The 16,059-nt window shown below is 38.5% G+C and overlaps 1 protein-coding gene across 2 annotated transcripts in view; it reads right to left on the reverse strand.

Moving 5' to 3' along the window:
- The window catches only part of LOC127639687 (transducin-like enhancer protein 4), a 63,745-nt gene extending 49,902 nt beyond the window's left edge, over positions 1-13,843 (reverse strand). For both annotated transcript variants that reach the window (XM_052121842.1, XM_052121841.1), the window contains exon 1: positions 13,243-13,843. In XM_052121842.1, the coding sequence (XP_051977802.1) occupies positions 13,243-13,266 (24 nt within the window). In that variant the 5' untranslated portion in view covers positions 13,267-13,843. The remainder of the gene's footprint in view (positions 1-13,242) is intronic.
- Positions 13,844-16,059: the final 2,216 nt, after the last annotated feature.

The raw sequence follows: 16,059 nt of genomic DNA on the forward strand, positions 1-16,059 counted from the left end.
GAAACTTAAAACACAACATAAACAAACACACATGCGGACATGCTCCTAATTCTCTCTCTCGAACCATCGTCACCGGCCACCTTTATCCCTCGCGCACCTCATCAGGCCGATTGGGGACCGGGCGCGCGATATTCCGACCGGCCCCGCCCCCCTCCGCTCCACAAGTAACTATCCTGAACACTGTGTAAACCACATAAGACTCATTGGAGTGCAAAAGATCAGGGCAGGGTTTCCACATCAACACGGAGATACAATTTTGCTATATTGTATCGCGAGGAATCAAACATTACAGGACAATTTGGACCAAAAATTTCATATTAATGTAACCATGGGAGAATTGCAAGGATAGTACTAGATGTTCGATTTCTTGCATGCCATTCCATCTTGTGCATGGTCGAATGTTCAGCATTTCAGTGTATAATATTTTGGTCACAAGCCCGTACGGACACAATCAAATTAGACAAATAAGATACTCTTCTAGCACAGTAAAGCATGCACCAACGACGTGCAGATGCAAACTATCCATGTGTCTAGACAAACTAGGCTGCACACAAACAGTCTGTGCTTAAGGTGCAGACAGAATTTACGTCAAACGCACTGGCACATGGAAAACCGAAATAAACTTTGGCCTTTAGATTTAAGGATTTGTTATGAACAATAATAATAGAGATGCTTATCGTAATAATAACTGATGATGTTTATTGATAGTATAAAACATCTACACTTTGTTTTAATTCTGAATAAAAAAAAATTCTTTATACGATTTTCACCTTTATGGCTGAGTAAATCAGACTGTATGAAATGAAGGGGGGTCCGTATGTGCTCGTGAACAAAATATGCAAACACACTCACAGATGCAAACGCATGTGTACACGTACAAACATGCATACACAAACACACAGAACCTGGGTTACGGTGTCTGTTTAGACACTGTGTGTCAGACAGAAGGAGGGGAATCTTGAAATCCAAAACTGATCCAGTTAATCTGGGCGAAGCAGGACGAGGCCCGGTGGAAACACAGACAGCGAGCCATGTGGGACAGAGCCTATTCAATCACAATTTAGAAGAGCTGCAGCAAGCTAGCCTAGAATTACTGGAGATTATCTCCTGAGAGGTCAAGGGGGGAGCGGGTGACAGAGAGAGAGACAACCAGATCCCATAACAATGGTGAGAAATGAAAACCCTCCCAATCACCAGCTCTGATCATCTATCACTGCTGGAGTTGCTATTTTAGACACAGTGGGGGGAATTAACTAAGAATGAATCAAGGCCGCTGATTGCACATACTGTGTTTTATCACCGATTCACTAAAGCAAAGTTTCTCAGCCTTCAGGTCGCCAGAGAATATATTTAGAAAACAACTTTTTACCACAATTTTTAAAGCACCTATTCTAGGCTAGTGCTGTTCAACTATTTTCTTGCGGGGGCCAGATAATCCAGATAAAAACTTGGCAGCAGCCAAATGTTTTTCTACATTTATCTTAGCTAACACTTTCATTGCATGTAAAATGTTACTTAAACACCCTTAATACCGTGCATTTATTCATATTAAGATAGTCACAGTGTATACTGTATATTTAATTAAAAAATTTTAAGGTCTGGCCATAAATTCATTCATAAGATCTGGCTGAAGAACAAACAGAACTTACACTCTTGACTAACAAAATTTTTTTTTTATCAACTTCACTTTGAAAAAAAACAAAAATTAAACATAATAACCCTTTTTAAAATTTTAGGGCTATTGTTCACAAATTATGAAAACCGAGGAGAAACATTTAGACTTGCTAAAGCCCTCTCACAATATCAACCCACATATGAAAACAATATAAAAATGTCATGTTTACTTAAGAATGCATTTCAATTTTATTATCTTTTTGGGAAAAAAAAAATGATATGATAAAATGCCTATTCTTCCATTTTCTCTATAAAGTATTATCGTATTCAGTGAGGAAAAAATTAGTCCAGCAAATATTGTGAATTTTCACACAATATCCAGTGCAGGAGCCATTTTTGTGCATATAATCAATGAAAAAAGAAAAAAGTTGATGCAGTTAGTGATTGAGAGGGCTGACTCACAGCTGTATAGAACCAAATCTAATCAGGATATTTCCACATTATAATTTTTTTTCCAAGCCCTACAGACCATGAACAGATGAGACGTGATCATTAAACACTTCAAGAATAGTGAATGAAAGCAAACTTTTCAGCACATTTTCTTTGAATATTCAGTTTTCATCATCGATTGCTTTTGTCGTCTAATGTGCATATGTGCTGACAACATTTCCATCACAACTGCAGTGATCATTTTTTACATCTGTAGATTTGACTGCAGCCACACAACCAAGCAATTTTTAATAAATACATTTGATTGAAAAAGAAGCAATAAAATGCTCACCTAAATGGTGTGTAGAGCTGTTGGAAAAAAAATCGTTTCAGCAATGCATCGGGATTCATACTCAAACAATTCTGAATCGATTCTCAAAAGAATCAGAATTGATTCTGAGTTCAGTTGAAATCACGGCAGAGCAGTGGTGTGCACCAAAGACAAATGTAGAAACAAAGACGCATTAAGCGCATATAGTAAAGTCAAGTGCACAAACACGACTGTTTGCAGACCAGCTGTATCAAACACATGACCATTTGTGCCCGAATGAAACAACGATCCTGAAATTCTTCCACAAACACACACACATAGCAACGGCAGAGTTTAATCGTGATAACATGCCAACAAACAACATGAAAGACAAGCTTGCACCAATAATTGCACTGATTTGCACACAACAGGGGAAAACACAGAAGAAAATAATGGAGGCAGCAGTTCGGGAGATGTTTTCATTTAAAAACATGCCTTTCTCTACTCTTGCGATTTTGTCATTGCCAGTCAGTCGTTTTAAAAGGTTTTAACTTCTACTCACAGATCAAACAGGTAGAACAGTGCATACGGGACGCTTGATACATTTCTGAAGCAACAACTGTGCTATTTAAACCGCTTTACTATCACCTGTGCAGGTGAGGAGAGGAGAAGATGACAGCTGCACTCTCATAAAAGCAGATTTATCGCTCATCCTGGACCAGCAACTTCCAGTTGTGCTTCAAAATTTAAATGAATAGCATGGCATAGATTCATTTTAAATAATAATGAAACACTATTAAATGATTTCCAATGCTTTAACAAAAATAAAAATATCAGTTGAAGTAATAGTATTCAGTGTGTTTTGATGGAGAACCAATATTGTTTTTGTGCTTTTAAGAGGTTCTAAAGAAAGAAACTGAACAATTGAGATACTCTTTTAAAGTATAGATCCATTTATTTAATCTTGTGGATATTCCATGTTTTTTTCACAGCTCATACGGAATGTAAAAGGCCAGTTTATGTAATGTGACTCGTTCAGATTTTTTAAAACACCTGTTAAATAAAAAGATGAAAGGGAAAAAATAGAGAGTAAAAGATACATTTGGAAGAAACTGAAAAAAGAAATAAATTGAAGGGCACAGAGAATCGTTTTATAATCTAATAGTTATCCTTTGAATCGTAATCAAATCGAATCGTGAGGCCAGTGAAGATTCACACCTCTAATGGTGTGATCCATGTTTAGCAAATCAGTGTAACTAAACTATCCAGTCCGCATAGCTGACGGCTGAATGCTGTTGCACATGCCGCTGATCGCTGAGGCTCACGCATATTAACGCTGAGTTTTGCATAGAGTGCGCTCTGGTATTTCAGATTGCGAGACAATTTGATAGAAAATCAGGCCAGACAAAGATGACTGGTGGGCCGGATTTGGCCCACGGACTGCCAGTTGACTAGCCCAGTTCTAGGCATTTTTTTGCGCATCTGCTCTACAATGGCCACAAAGGTGTACTCAATGTAAGCCAGCAGCCGAAAAAGTGTCACTGACTGCTGGTATGAAGGTATGCTTGCAATTATTTGTGTGAAGCAAACACCAATACAAGTTTTATATAACCACAGAGATGGGATGCGTGCTTTCAACTATAAAGGACTGTTCACACGGACATGGTCTTGCAATGAAAACAGATTGAAGAAGGAGTGCATCAGAATGGAGAAAAAGGCAGGGGCTTTGAGGCATGTCTTTCAAAGTTTAACTACTTTTCACCACTTTCACTTGACACAGTCAATAATATTGAAATTGACTAAACAGAAAATAGTCAAATGTTTTGTTTCTCTGTGAGATCATATAGTTTATATAATTTAACTCTGTTGCATGGCAAATTTGGAGCATAATAAATGGATTATGGACAAAAAAAAGATAGAGAACTCCTGCACTAAAGGAATTATGCAAATCAGGTAGCTGCAAAAGCACAGCAAAAACGCCTGTGTTGAACGCAATATGTGCGACACAATAGCGGTAATAGTGCAATAGCAATTGTATTATGGATAGAGTTTTCTGAATAAAGAATAGAATAAGGCATGTTTGCGCTGAAATGCCACTCTTTTAGCACATTTCCCGCCTGTCTAAACTGTATTTCGGGTGGTTTTTGAGCTGAGATACATCACATAAAAGATGGGGGAGAGAGAGAAGTGCTGGCAGCTTCCGAGATTTCTTCGTAACTGTTTTCCACTTGCATCCTCTCAGACAGGCTGGGGATAGAGTCATCCATGAAATAATTATCTGCTGCACTAGTGAAATATTTAGTGCGAAAAGACACATGAATAGATGAGGATTACCAGAGAGTGGGAGGAAGGGAAGTGTCAGAGTGATTTCGAGGGGAGCTGGGCAAATGTGTGTGTGTATGTGTGTATGTTCTCACTCTCTAAAAATCCATCTCTCCTTCCTGGCCAGTTCTGCAAGGCAGATCAAAGCCTCCAAATATGATGTTCTCCAAATAAATACAGCTAGAATTACCAGTATAGAACTGTTTGTAGTTGCTCAGGTTTAGCAGATACACCTCCCAGCAAGCTTTGGTCACAGAGGGATGAGTTTTGGGTGACTAGGGCTGTCACTTCCGTCACACCCTCATTACACCACCTGAGAGAACATCCCTTCTTTTCACCCTTCATATGTGAGGCTTTCAATCAATCTTAAACCCCAATCAATGGTGGGAAGTCGGATGGCTGCACAGACTATCTCTAGGAGTTTTAGCACGACGGCTCCCATTGTAAGGCCAAAGAAAAGCCATCGCCATCATATACTGGATTAGGAAGTGTGGAATGGCAGGCAGAGAAAACAGCTTTTAGACATTACAGAGTAAATCAGCAATCGTTTTGCTTTGAAAGAAAGAAAGAAAGAAATTCTAATTTGGAAGACTCTGGATCTGTTTCAGACCAACAAAAAGGAGTCACAATAAAACAGTGGGAAGATATGAAACTAGAAACCAAGAGGATTACTGTCCAAAAATGGCCAGAACATAAGATTTATTAAAACAAGAAGTCTGGATGTAAAAGAATGAGAAAAAGAGAGCACACAACCTCAAACTACAGCTCATTAAAGGAGCATATGTGCACTCTGTGGCCAGGAATTTGGCTACGATTTGTCCTTGGCCACCACATCAGTGCAATAGAAAACTGGCAATCTTTCTCAAACATACAACATAACAATATGAATATGGTACAAATTCAAGAATATATATAATATATAATTATTTCTTTGTATATATATATATATATATATATATATATATATATATATTTATTAGGGCTGTCGTTTTAACGTGTTAAATCAGAGCGATTAATTTTACAAAAAATAACGCGTTAAAACAATTTATGCAATTAATCGCAATGCCCCGTACAAGGAAGATTCCTGAAAAATGCAGAGGGCAGTAATTGAAACGTCAGCTGTGTGGGCAACACACAGTTTATTCAGTGAAGACACAATGCGTTTTTGCATTTAAAACACTTGATGGAGTGCATATCCTAACTAAGAGATCTCAAGCTGTGTTCTAAGTATTAAACTATATTTAACTTGACACAGTGACCTAAAACATTTTATGTCTATGATGCAACGCACCTGAGATGCTACACAATCATGTCTGACGCAGGTGTACTGTACATTGACGGGTCCTTAAACAAGCCCTCATAATATATCTCCAACTGATTGACAAATTCACTTGTGTAATGAACTGCTGTGAACTGTATGCTGTCTTATGATCAATAATATGGTAGTAAACAATACATTTTATTCTAAAGCCGCTTTTTGTATTGTCTTATCAATGATTAACTCTTCTGCTAAAGGAATGTAATGCATTATAATTATCTGAATATTTTATATATATATATATATATATATATATATATATATATATATATATATATATATATATATATATATAATTTTTTAATATTTAAAGATTAATATGTATAATTATTTCATCAATATATATTGAATTATTGTTATATGAGGGCTTTCTCAGCATATATTTGTATATGCGATTAATTAATCGGGACACCATGTAATTAATTTGATACTTTTTTTTAAATATATATATATATATATATACACTCACCTAAAGGATTATTAGGAACACCTGTTCAATTTCTCATTAATGCAATTATCTAATCAACCAATCACATGGCAGTTGCTTCAATGTATTTAGGGGTGTGGTCCTGGTCAAGACAATCTCCTGAACTCCAAACTGAATGTCAGAATGGGAAAGAAAGGGGGTTTAAGCAATTTTGAGCGTGGCATGGTTGTTGGTGCCAGACGGGCCGGTCTGAGTATTTTACAATCTGCTCAGTTACTGTGATTTTCACACACAACCATTTCTAGGGTTTACAAAGAATGGTGTGAAAAGGGAAATACATCCAGTATGCGGCAGTCCTGTGGGCGAAAATGCCTTGTTGATGCTAGAGGTCAGAGGAGAATGGCCCGACTGATTCAAGCTGATAGAAGAGCAACTTTGCCTGAATTAACCACTCGTTACAACCGAGGTATGCAGCAAAGCATTTGTGAAGCCACAACACGCACAACCTTGAGGCGGATGGGCTACAACAGCAGAAGACCCCACCGGGTACCACTCATCTCCACTACAAATAGGAAAGAGAGGCTACAATTTGCAAGAGCTCACCAAAATTGGACAGTTGAAGACTGGAAAAATGTTGCCTGGTCTGATGAGTCTCGATTTCTGTTGAGACATTCAGATGGTAGAGTCAGAATTTGGCATAAACAGAATGAGAACATGGATCCATCATGCCTTGTTACCACTGTGCAGGCTGGTGGTGGTGGTGTAATGGTGTGGGGGATGTTTTCTTGGCACACTTTAGGCCCCTTAGTGCCAATTGGGCATCGTTTAAATGCCACGGCCTACCTGAGCATTGTTTCTGACCATGTCCATCCCCTTTATGGCCACCATGTACCCATCTTCTGATGGCTACTTCCAGCAGGATAATGCACCATGTCACAAAGCTCGAATCATTTCAAATTGGTTTCTTGAACATGACAATGAGTTCACTGTACTAAAATGGCCCCCACAGTCACCAGATCTCAACCCAATAGAGCATCTTTGGGATGTGGTGGAACGGGAGTTCTGTGCCCTGGATGTGCATCCCACAAATCTCCATCAATTGCAAGATGCTATCCTATCAATATGGGCCAACATTTCTAAAGAATGCTTTCAGCACCTTGTTGAATCAATGCCACATAGAATTAAGGCAGTTCTGAAGGCTGAAAGGGGTCAAACACAGTATTAGTATGGTGTTCCTAATAATCCTTTAGGTGAGTGTATATATATATATATATATATATATATATATATATATATATATATATATATATATATATCATCCCTTTTCTCCCCAATTTGTAATGCCCAATTCCCACTACTTAGTTGGTTCTCGTGGTGTGCAGTTACTTACCTCAATCCGGGTGGCAGAGGACAAGTCTCTGTTGCCTCCGCTTCTGAGACCATCAATCCGTGCATCTTATCACGTGGCTTGTTGTGGATGACACCGGACTCCCAGCATGTGGAGGCACATGCTACTCTCCGCAATCCATGCACAATTTACCACGTGCCTTATTGAGAGCGAGAACCCCTAATCGAGACCACAAGGAGGTTACCCCATGTGACTCTACACTCCCTAGCGACCGGGCTAATTTGGTTGCTTAGGAGACCTGGCTAGAGTCATTCGGCACACCCTGGATTCGAACATGCAACTCCAGGGGTGATATTCAGCGTCAACACTCACTGAACTACCCAGGCCCCACAAATTCAAGACTTTGTATGAGCAGTGGTTAGAACCAATAAGACTTTTAGTTCCATTCATTAATACACTAAGTGGGTTACGAATGCCATTTTATAACTTTAAATGTTACAAATAGCATCTGCACTGGCCAACAAATCAGATGACTGTTCTCCTAACTCCATCTTCACCTTTAGTTTGTGTGCTCAGTATCCGCATTATAACTTGTGTAATAATTCAGTAATAAAGTTGTAAGAAATTCTCTTATAACACTTCCTGACACAACTCAAACAAACATGTCGCCCAGACCCATAAATCCACAGTGCAAACACAGGTATCAGACACGCAGACATCTCTCACACAAACATGTTCTACAATATGTGCAGTAACACACTCAGAATTTTACAGCCTCTTATTTGTATCAGGGATCTCGGTCTCCTGGTTATGACAAAAAAATCTCCAGACCTCCTGTGGAGAAAAGGGATTTAGTTTCTCTCACCTTGCACATGACATTTTCAGACTTCACACCCTTTACCAATGATAAAGGATTGGCTTTACCATCCAGACACTCACTAGAACACATTCATCATGACTAATCTTAGATCACATGTAAAAGCAACTTCAAATCTGTGATTTAAAAGAATAATTGACCCAAAAATTTAAATAGTTATCATTTACTCTTCAAAAATTCTCTTGCATTCCAGGGGAAGAAAGTAAGTCATAATGGTTTAGAACTAAATGAGGGTGATTAATGATGACTGATTTGGGTAAACTAGGCTTTAGGATTTAGAGCTTACTTCAAGTAATGTTTCTCACTGAGAAGTGTTGGAAGTTTGTGTTCTGTAACTGCTGGGAACTGAAGGTGTGGCTGCAGGGGATTATGAGCTTTCCCAGCTCGGGTTCTTTTTTATCGTTATTGTTTTTGGCACTAAAGCCCAGAACACATTTACCCCTTTCTCATTCCACCCCCTCGCCCCCAGTCCCCGTGCTTCAGATAACAGTAACCACAAAAATCCAGTGGAATCAATTACCAATCCTCCTGATGCTGTTTGCCTTGCAAATCAGTTGTTAACCCCTTCACTAGGCAGGTACAGTTGAAGTCATACGTTTACATACACTTAGGTTGAAGCCATTAAAAAAAACAAAATTTAACCACTCCACAGAATTCATATTAGCAAACTATAGTTTTGGCAAGCAGATTAGGACATCTACATTGTGCATGACAAACAACACATTTTTCCAACAATTGTTTACAGACAGAATGTTTCACAGTGCCTCTTTGTTTGTCATCATGGGAATATCAAAAGAAATCAGCCAAAACCTCAGAAAAAAATAATTGTGGACCTCCACAAGTCTGGTTCATCCTTTGGAGCAATTTCCAAATGCCTGAAGGTACCACGTTCATCTTTACAAAAATTGTATGCAAGTATGAACACCATGGGTCTACACAGCCATCATACCGCTCAGGAAGGAGATTCGGTCTCCTAGAGATGAATGTAGTTTGGTGTGAAAAGTTAAAATCAATCCCAGAACAACAGTAAAGGACTTTGTGAAGATGCTGGAGGAAACGGGTAGACAAGGATCTATATCAACAGTAAAACAAGTCCTTTATCAACAGAACCTGAAAGGCTGCTCAGCAAGAAAGACACTGCTCCAAAAAAGTCAGACTACAGTTTGCAAGTGCACATGGGGACAAATATCTTTTTGGATACATTTCCTCTGGTCTGATGAAACAAAAATTTAATTATTTGGCCCTAATGACCATTGTTATGTTTGGAGGAAAAAGGATGATGCTTGCAAGCTGAAGAACACCATCCCAATCGTGAAGCATGGGGTGGCAGCATCATGTTGTGGGGGTGTTTTGCTGGAAGAGGGACTGGTTGACAAAGTTGGCAAAATGGCTTAAGGACAACAAAGTCAAGGTATTGGAGTGGCCATCACAAAGCCCTGACCTCAATTTTTTTTTACATTTGTCGGCAGAACTGAAAAAGCATGTGCGAGCAAGGAGGCCTACAAACCTGACTCGGTTACACCAGTTCTGTCTGGAGGAATGGGACAAAATTCCAGCAAATTATTGTGAGAAACATGTGGAAGGCTACCAAAAAAATGTGTCCCAAATTAAACAATTTAAAGGCAATTCTACCAAATACTAACAAAGTGCATGTAAACTTCTGACACACTGGGAATGAGATGAAAGAAATAAAAGCTGAAATAAATAATTCTCTGTACAATTATTCTGACATTTCACATTCTTAAAATAGTGATCCTAACTGAAGACAGGGAATTTTTTTCTACAATTAAATGTCAGGAATTATCAAATTTATTTGGCTAAGGTGTATGTAAACATCTGACTTCAACTGTACGTACATGCAGAAGCTGAGTCATGCAGATGCACAAATGAGTGTAAAAATGGAGAAAGAAGCACATTTGTACTAGAGGGGTCATTACATCAGGGTTACCATTTGATACTGATAGTCTACCATCTGATTTGCATTGGATGGAGAAAATGGGAGTGTTGCATGCCCACGCTATACTCGCAGCCACTACAGGTTTTGTGAGTGACTGCCAGGGTGATGCTATGAAGGTACTAGGGTGTTCTGAGTGGTTTTTAGCAATTTGACATGAGGTTGCTAGGGTAGTTGCTGACTGGCCCACTTCCAAGTCTCTATGGCTATGTTCATACCGCAGCTGAATGTGGCCCAGATCAGATTTTTTTGTTAGATTGTTCACATGACATTTTAAATGTAGCCCATATCAGACACTTGTCTGAACAGCAGGCACTCTTAAACTGACCCGCATGTGTGTAGCACTCTTCGAGCATGCGTATAACAAACTCTGACTTTTTCCATCATTATAGTATGAATTAAATTATTATTTAAAATTGTATTATCTATTTTTAACCCAGATCTTATAATGTCTGCAAGTGATGGAGAAAGGCGTTGATTGACAAAGTATTTTTATTAAGTCATTTGCATTCGTATGGAGGAATTTAAATAATCATCGAAGATCAATTGTAATATTATAGACGAGAGAAACGCACCATAAAATCGAACACACCGCAGGAAAAATGGCATTACATATATGTAAGGTAAGAAGAGTGTATCTTTATTTCATATTTCTATTGACTGGCTTGAATTCATATTGTGTTGAAACTGTGTTTTCTGTGCGAGTGACACAAGCAAAGAGCACCATTATATAAATGACATCTATATCTTTTCATAAGCATATTTAACGTTCAGTCCAAACAAATTGCTGAACACAATTGATGAAGCCTATACTTTTTTTTTTTATTTCCTTAAAAAGAAACTGAATGCATTAACTAGACAGATATGACTCTCACTTAAAAGTTTTAAAATGTATGAATGTAAGAGTTTCTTTTTACTACTTAAGAAGGTTTTTGTCATCAACAACTACATCACATGAAACAGGTCAGTAGGCTGGAAATCAAGTTTGCAAATGACGAATGTTGAGGTAGATCCATGTAAAAATCACATTAAATCTGACCTGGCTGTTTACACAAAAGACACATTGGACAAAAATCAGATACATATGTGATTTATTTCCTCATATGAAAATGGCCCAGATCAGATTTGAAAATGTCAGATTCAAAGCGCTTTTGGCTGTTCACACGATCATCCAATTAACAGATCTGTCACATCAGATTTGGGCCACATTTAGCTGCGTTGTGAAAAAGCCTATGATTTTCTGGTCTCTAGATATGGTTTGGGTCCTTACTTCACTATAAGTCTATGGGAGAGTTCACCCTTTTTAATCGTCTGCCAGCCAAAAGGTTTTAGATTGGTTACTAACAAACGTGAGTTTGTAACAGCACACTTCTTTCAACAACCCACATGATTTAAGGTATCATTCATGTCCAGAGTACAAATGGTGCCAGACATGTTGAAATCCCCAACCCAAATAAGCAAATGTAATAGTGATGTTTGCCTTAGCAAGAACCACCTATAAAAGAGTTTATAAGAACAGTTTGTTTCCTGGAAACAGAATGTTCTGTCAAAAAAAAAAAGTTACAAAACAAGAAATGGTGTGAACAAAAAAGCCAATGTATTTGCTCGGTTAAACACAGACACAATCAGACCTTTCTCACACATTTTGCTGATCATATTTCATAGGCCACAAGGGTAAAAATTAAAACTGGCTGTGGATTTCACTTGTCCTTTGGAAAATTTAAACATATTTTGCTCCTTAGTTAAAGGAATATTCCAGGTAAAAGACTTGTTCAGCTCTCTAGGACAGAATCTGTGGCATGCTGTTGATTATCACAGATAATACATTTGATTCAACAGCTACATATTACTAAACGGAGAGTTCTGTTGACAGACACACACTTCCAATGGAGGTCTATTCAACCACTCTAGGCAAGAGGTTGCACCACTGCTAACCATTGTGCATTTTGTACACAGATTATTTTCATGTTTTTACAAACTGAGGTACAAGTTGAATTTATTTTCTGTTATTTAGATGCTGTCAATAGAGATTAACTTGTTATAACTCTGAATATTGCTCTATAAGAAGGGCATATTTTAACCTTAAAACTTTTTATTAAATGAACAAACGTACGCAGGTAGTGTTTCTGATGTATAAAAATACATACCAAAACTGTATCAAGGTCCCTTCCACTCATTCATAAAGACATTTCATGGTTTGTACTCTCATTTATTGCAGGTTTAGCCTGATATGCTGAACCATTTAAAACAGGCTGCAATGTGGATGGATTGTTTGGATTTGGATTCTAAAGACACTTACGTACCTAAGACGGGTTACAGATAACAAATAAACTTACCACGGCCAACCCTATCCAAACCCACCCTCATAAACCATCTAAACCACTCTAAATTTGCCCCAACACACTATGCACTATGAGATTTATTGGAGGGGTGTTGAATAAGGTTTATTACACAGAGTGTTTGATTCCTCGAACAACTTTCTATCAACTGGATCTTGAGAGCACCTAGTTGCAGCTGACAGTGAATGTGTACATGCAATTGAAAGTCTATATAGACATCTCCATTACATTAAATTGCTCAATCTATCTCATTTGTCCTCTAACAGCAAGAACGAAGGAGAATGAGAGAGTGCAGTGTACTTACCGGGTGTCTACCCTGCGGGTACATGGTCACCGGAGAGATGCCGGCTTTCGGTTTGATGGCCAACTCACTCCCCTGACCCTCCGCACCCCTGCTTACCCCCTCCACCAGGGACAGAGCCCTTGATCAAGCTCCTCTGCTAGGAATCTGATTATGCCTTTTCCGTGCTCGGATCCCACAAAGCTGTCAGTGCATCCAATGAGGGGAACTCATAAAAAAAGATTCCCTCACTTACACTTGGACTGGATTTTTGACATCCCACTATTAAAGTCCATTTAGTGTCCGTCTCTCCCTGTATGACAGCTCACTAGAACAGGGAATTCTGAAGAAACATGTCCAACTGTCCCCTGTCTTGTCCTTGTGCAAATATCACCAACAAGTTACAAAAACAAACACGTACCTCCATCCGAATGTGCCACAGTCTTCTTCCAAACCTTGTAACGCTACCTAAAAACTAACAGACCTTCTTTACTGTGGTCTAAAAGACGGGGGTGAAGGAGGAACAAGCTTTGTTTTTAATCTATATCTAGAGAGGATGGAAAAAACACACAGGAAAGCAGAAAAGAACAGCAGGTCACTGGAAGATTCAGCAGGCTTTTCAGCAGCAAGCCCTAGACTGTAATATATTGTGCCTGTTGGCTTCAACAAAATACAGCCTGCTCAAGCTGCACTTAAGGTGGAATCAGTGAGATAGTTAGAGGACAGATAGATGGAGAGATAGACCTGTTCAGTCAGACAGAAATAGATACCTACACATGCTCAAGTAATAACACATAATTCCTTGTTGTTGCTTTGAACAGTCTATAGATTAATACAATTCAAAAAATAGATCCAGAGAAGGATGACATAATGGTTAATGTAATATAAATTAGATTAAGTTATGTAAATTAGGTTAAATAGAGTATGAACAGAGATGTAAATAGAGCTGACGAAACTAATGCACAGATTAATAACACATTTTTTTTAACACATTTACCAATTTTCACTTTAGATTCTGAAATCTAAAATTAGATTTTATTTTGTCTGTGCGAGTTCTGAACACTGGTTGGAATAGGACAGAACCTTTTCGATGTGTCAGGGGACATTTCACTGACGTACATCACGCAAACAAACACACAACAGTGATTCCATGTCAATGGAAATTACCTCTTACAAAACAAACCCAGATAGGACTTGGGACAAAATTAAAGTACTTTGCATCCTTTGTAAGTTGGAATTTAACTACCACAAAAGCACGTCAAGTCTTAAATATCACCTAAAAGCCAAAAACACCATACGAGGAAACTGCCTTCCATCACCCGCCCCATCCTACGAGGCCATCAATGCTGAGGCTGCTTCGCATGACAGGGCGCCAATGATGAGGTTGCCTGAACATTCAGCAACATCATAGAAATGTCAGAAGCATAAAGAGTAGTAAGGGTAGAATAACATTCCGATCTCTGACGTTCTCTGCAGCACTTTACATGTGGAGTTCAAAAAAGTGATGCTTGACACTGGTGTTGAGAGGTGCGGTGATGCTCTGATGCAAAATTGTGTGAATGCGGCTTCACAACTGCTGTAGCAATGAGGATAGCCACAGCCTGTTAGCCAATAATTTTGTGGAAGATGGGGGTTTAAGTGACTGTGCATATGTTGCATGCATTGCAACATATGCACAACCAATGGGGAGTAGTTCTTTCAATTAGTTAACCTCCCACTTGCACTTTGGGAAATGCATCCATCCATCCAGGAAGGTTTCAAAGGTCATAAATTTAAATATAAACTTAAACAATTCTCATCAAATTCATCCAAATCCAAAATGATCTGCGCTATGCTAGGTACATACATTTTATTGCTCTATAAGTTTATCCTATGTCAACGATTGTCTCATTTGTTCCAAAGAAATTTTAGGAGAAACATCAAAGATCTCAATAAGTCTCCTGAGCAAGACATTTTTCCTCTGGGGAAAAGCAAATTAGAAAACAAAAGATATATTAAAAAAAAGAGAGAGAGAGAAGAAATGTGAGAGATGAGGAATGATTCTATTTGGCCGCAATTTTGTGAAAGCATTAGGTGCATCCAACCCCATATTTGCACGTACGGCACTGACAGATGAACATTCATCTGCCCTTTGAGAAATAAAGTGGCAAATTTAGTTGTGATTGCAACACTAATGGCCTTGATTTATCCAGAAAAAACACAAAAGCCTGCAAAAACACAACAACCAATTTATTTGCTGTCATTTTACAAACAAAGACCTCTGTCTACCTCATTTTGTCCTCTAGCAGTCTATCACTCTGATTTCTTCATCACCCTCTTGTTCTCCTCCATCACATTGAGTTGATCTCAGAGGTGTTCCCCGGTTAGTCATCCTTCAGTCTGACACCTCTCAGGTCAGGGATTGCTCTTATCGCGTTATCTAATTGTGCGGCTTAGGCAGGTAATTATTCACACGACTCTCTCCCTTCCATCTCTTACAGATGCATGAGAATGACACTGGCTGAGCACAGACAGGTATCACTGACATGACCAATGGAGATGTTCTCGAAAATAATCTCTCCTAAACTGGTGAAGCAGGTCACAGTGTCAAAACAAGGAGCATAAACCTGAAAGGACAAAATACTGATTACAAACACATTCCTGCTACTTAAATCTATCTATCTATCTATCTATCTATCTATCTATCTATCTATCTATCTATCTATCTATCTATCTATCCATCCATCCACCCATCTTACTCCTTGCTATGTTTTATTACAGTGTGTGTGCTCAGTTTCATGTCAAATGTGATAGTTTAATGTTTTCTCTCTTTTTCTCTGTAAAGCGTCTTTGAGTTTGGAA

Source organism: Xyrauchen texanus, chromosome 48, assembly GCF_025860055.1.
Source record: "Xyrauchen texanus isolate HMW12.3.18 chromosome 48, RBS_HiC_50CHRs, whole genome shotgun sequence".
In the NCBI taxonomy this organism is placed as follows: Eukaryota; Metazoa; Chordata; class Actinopteri; order Cypriniformes; family Catostomidae; genus Xyrauchen; species Xyrauchen texanus.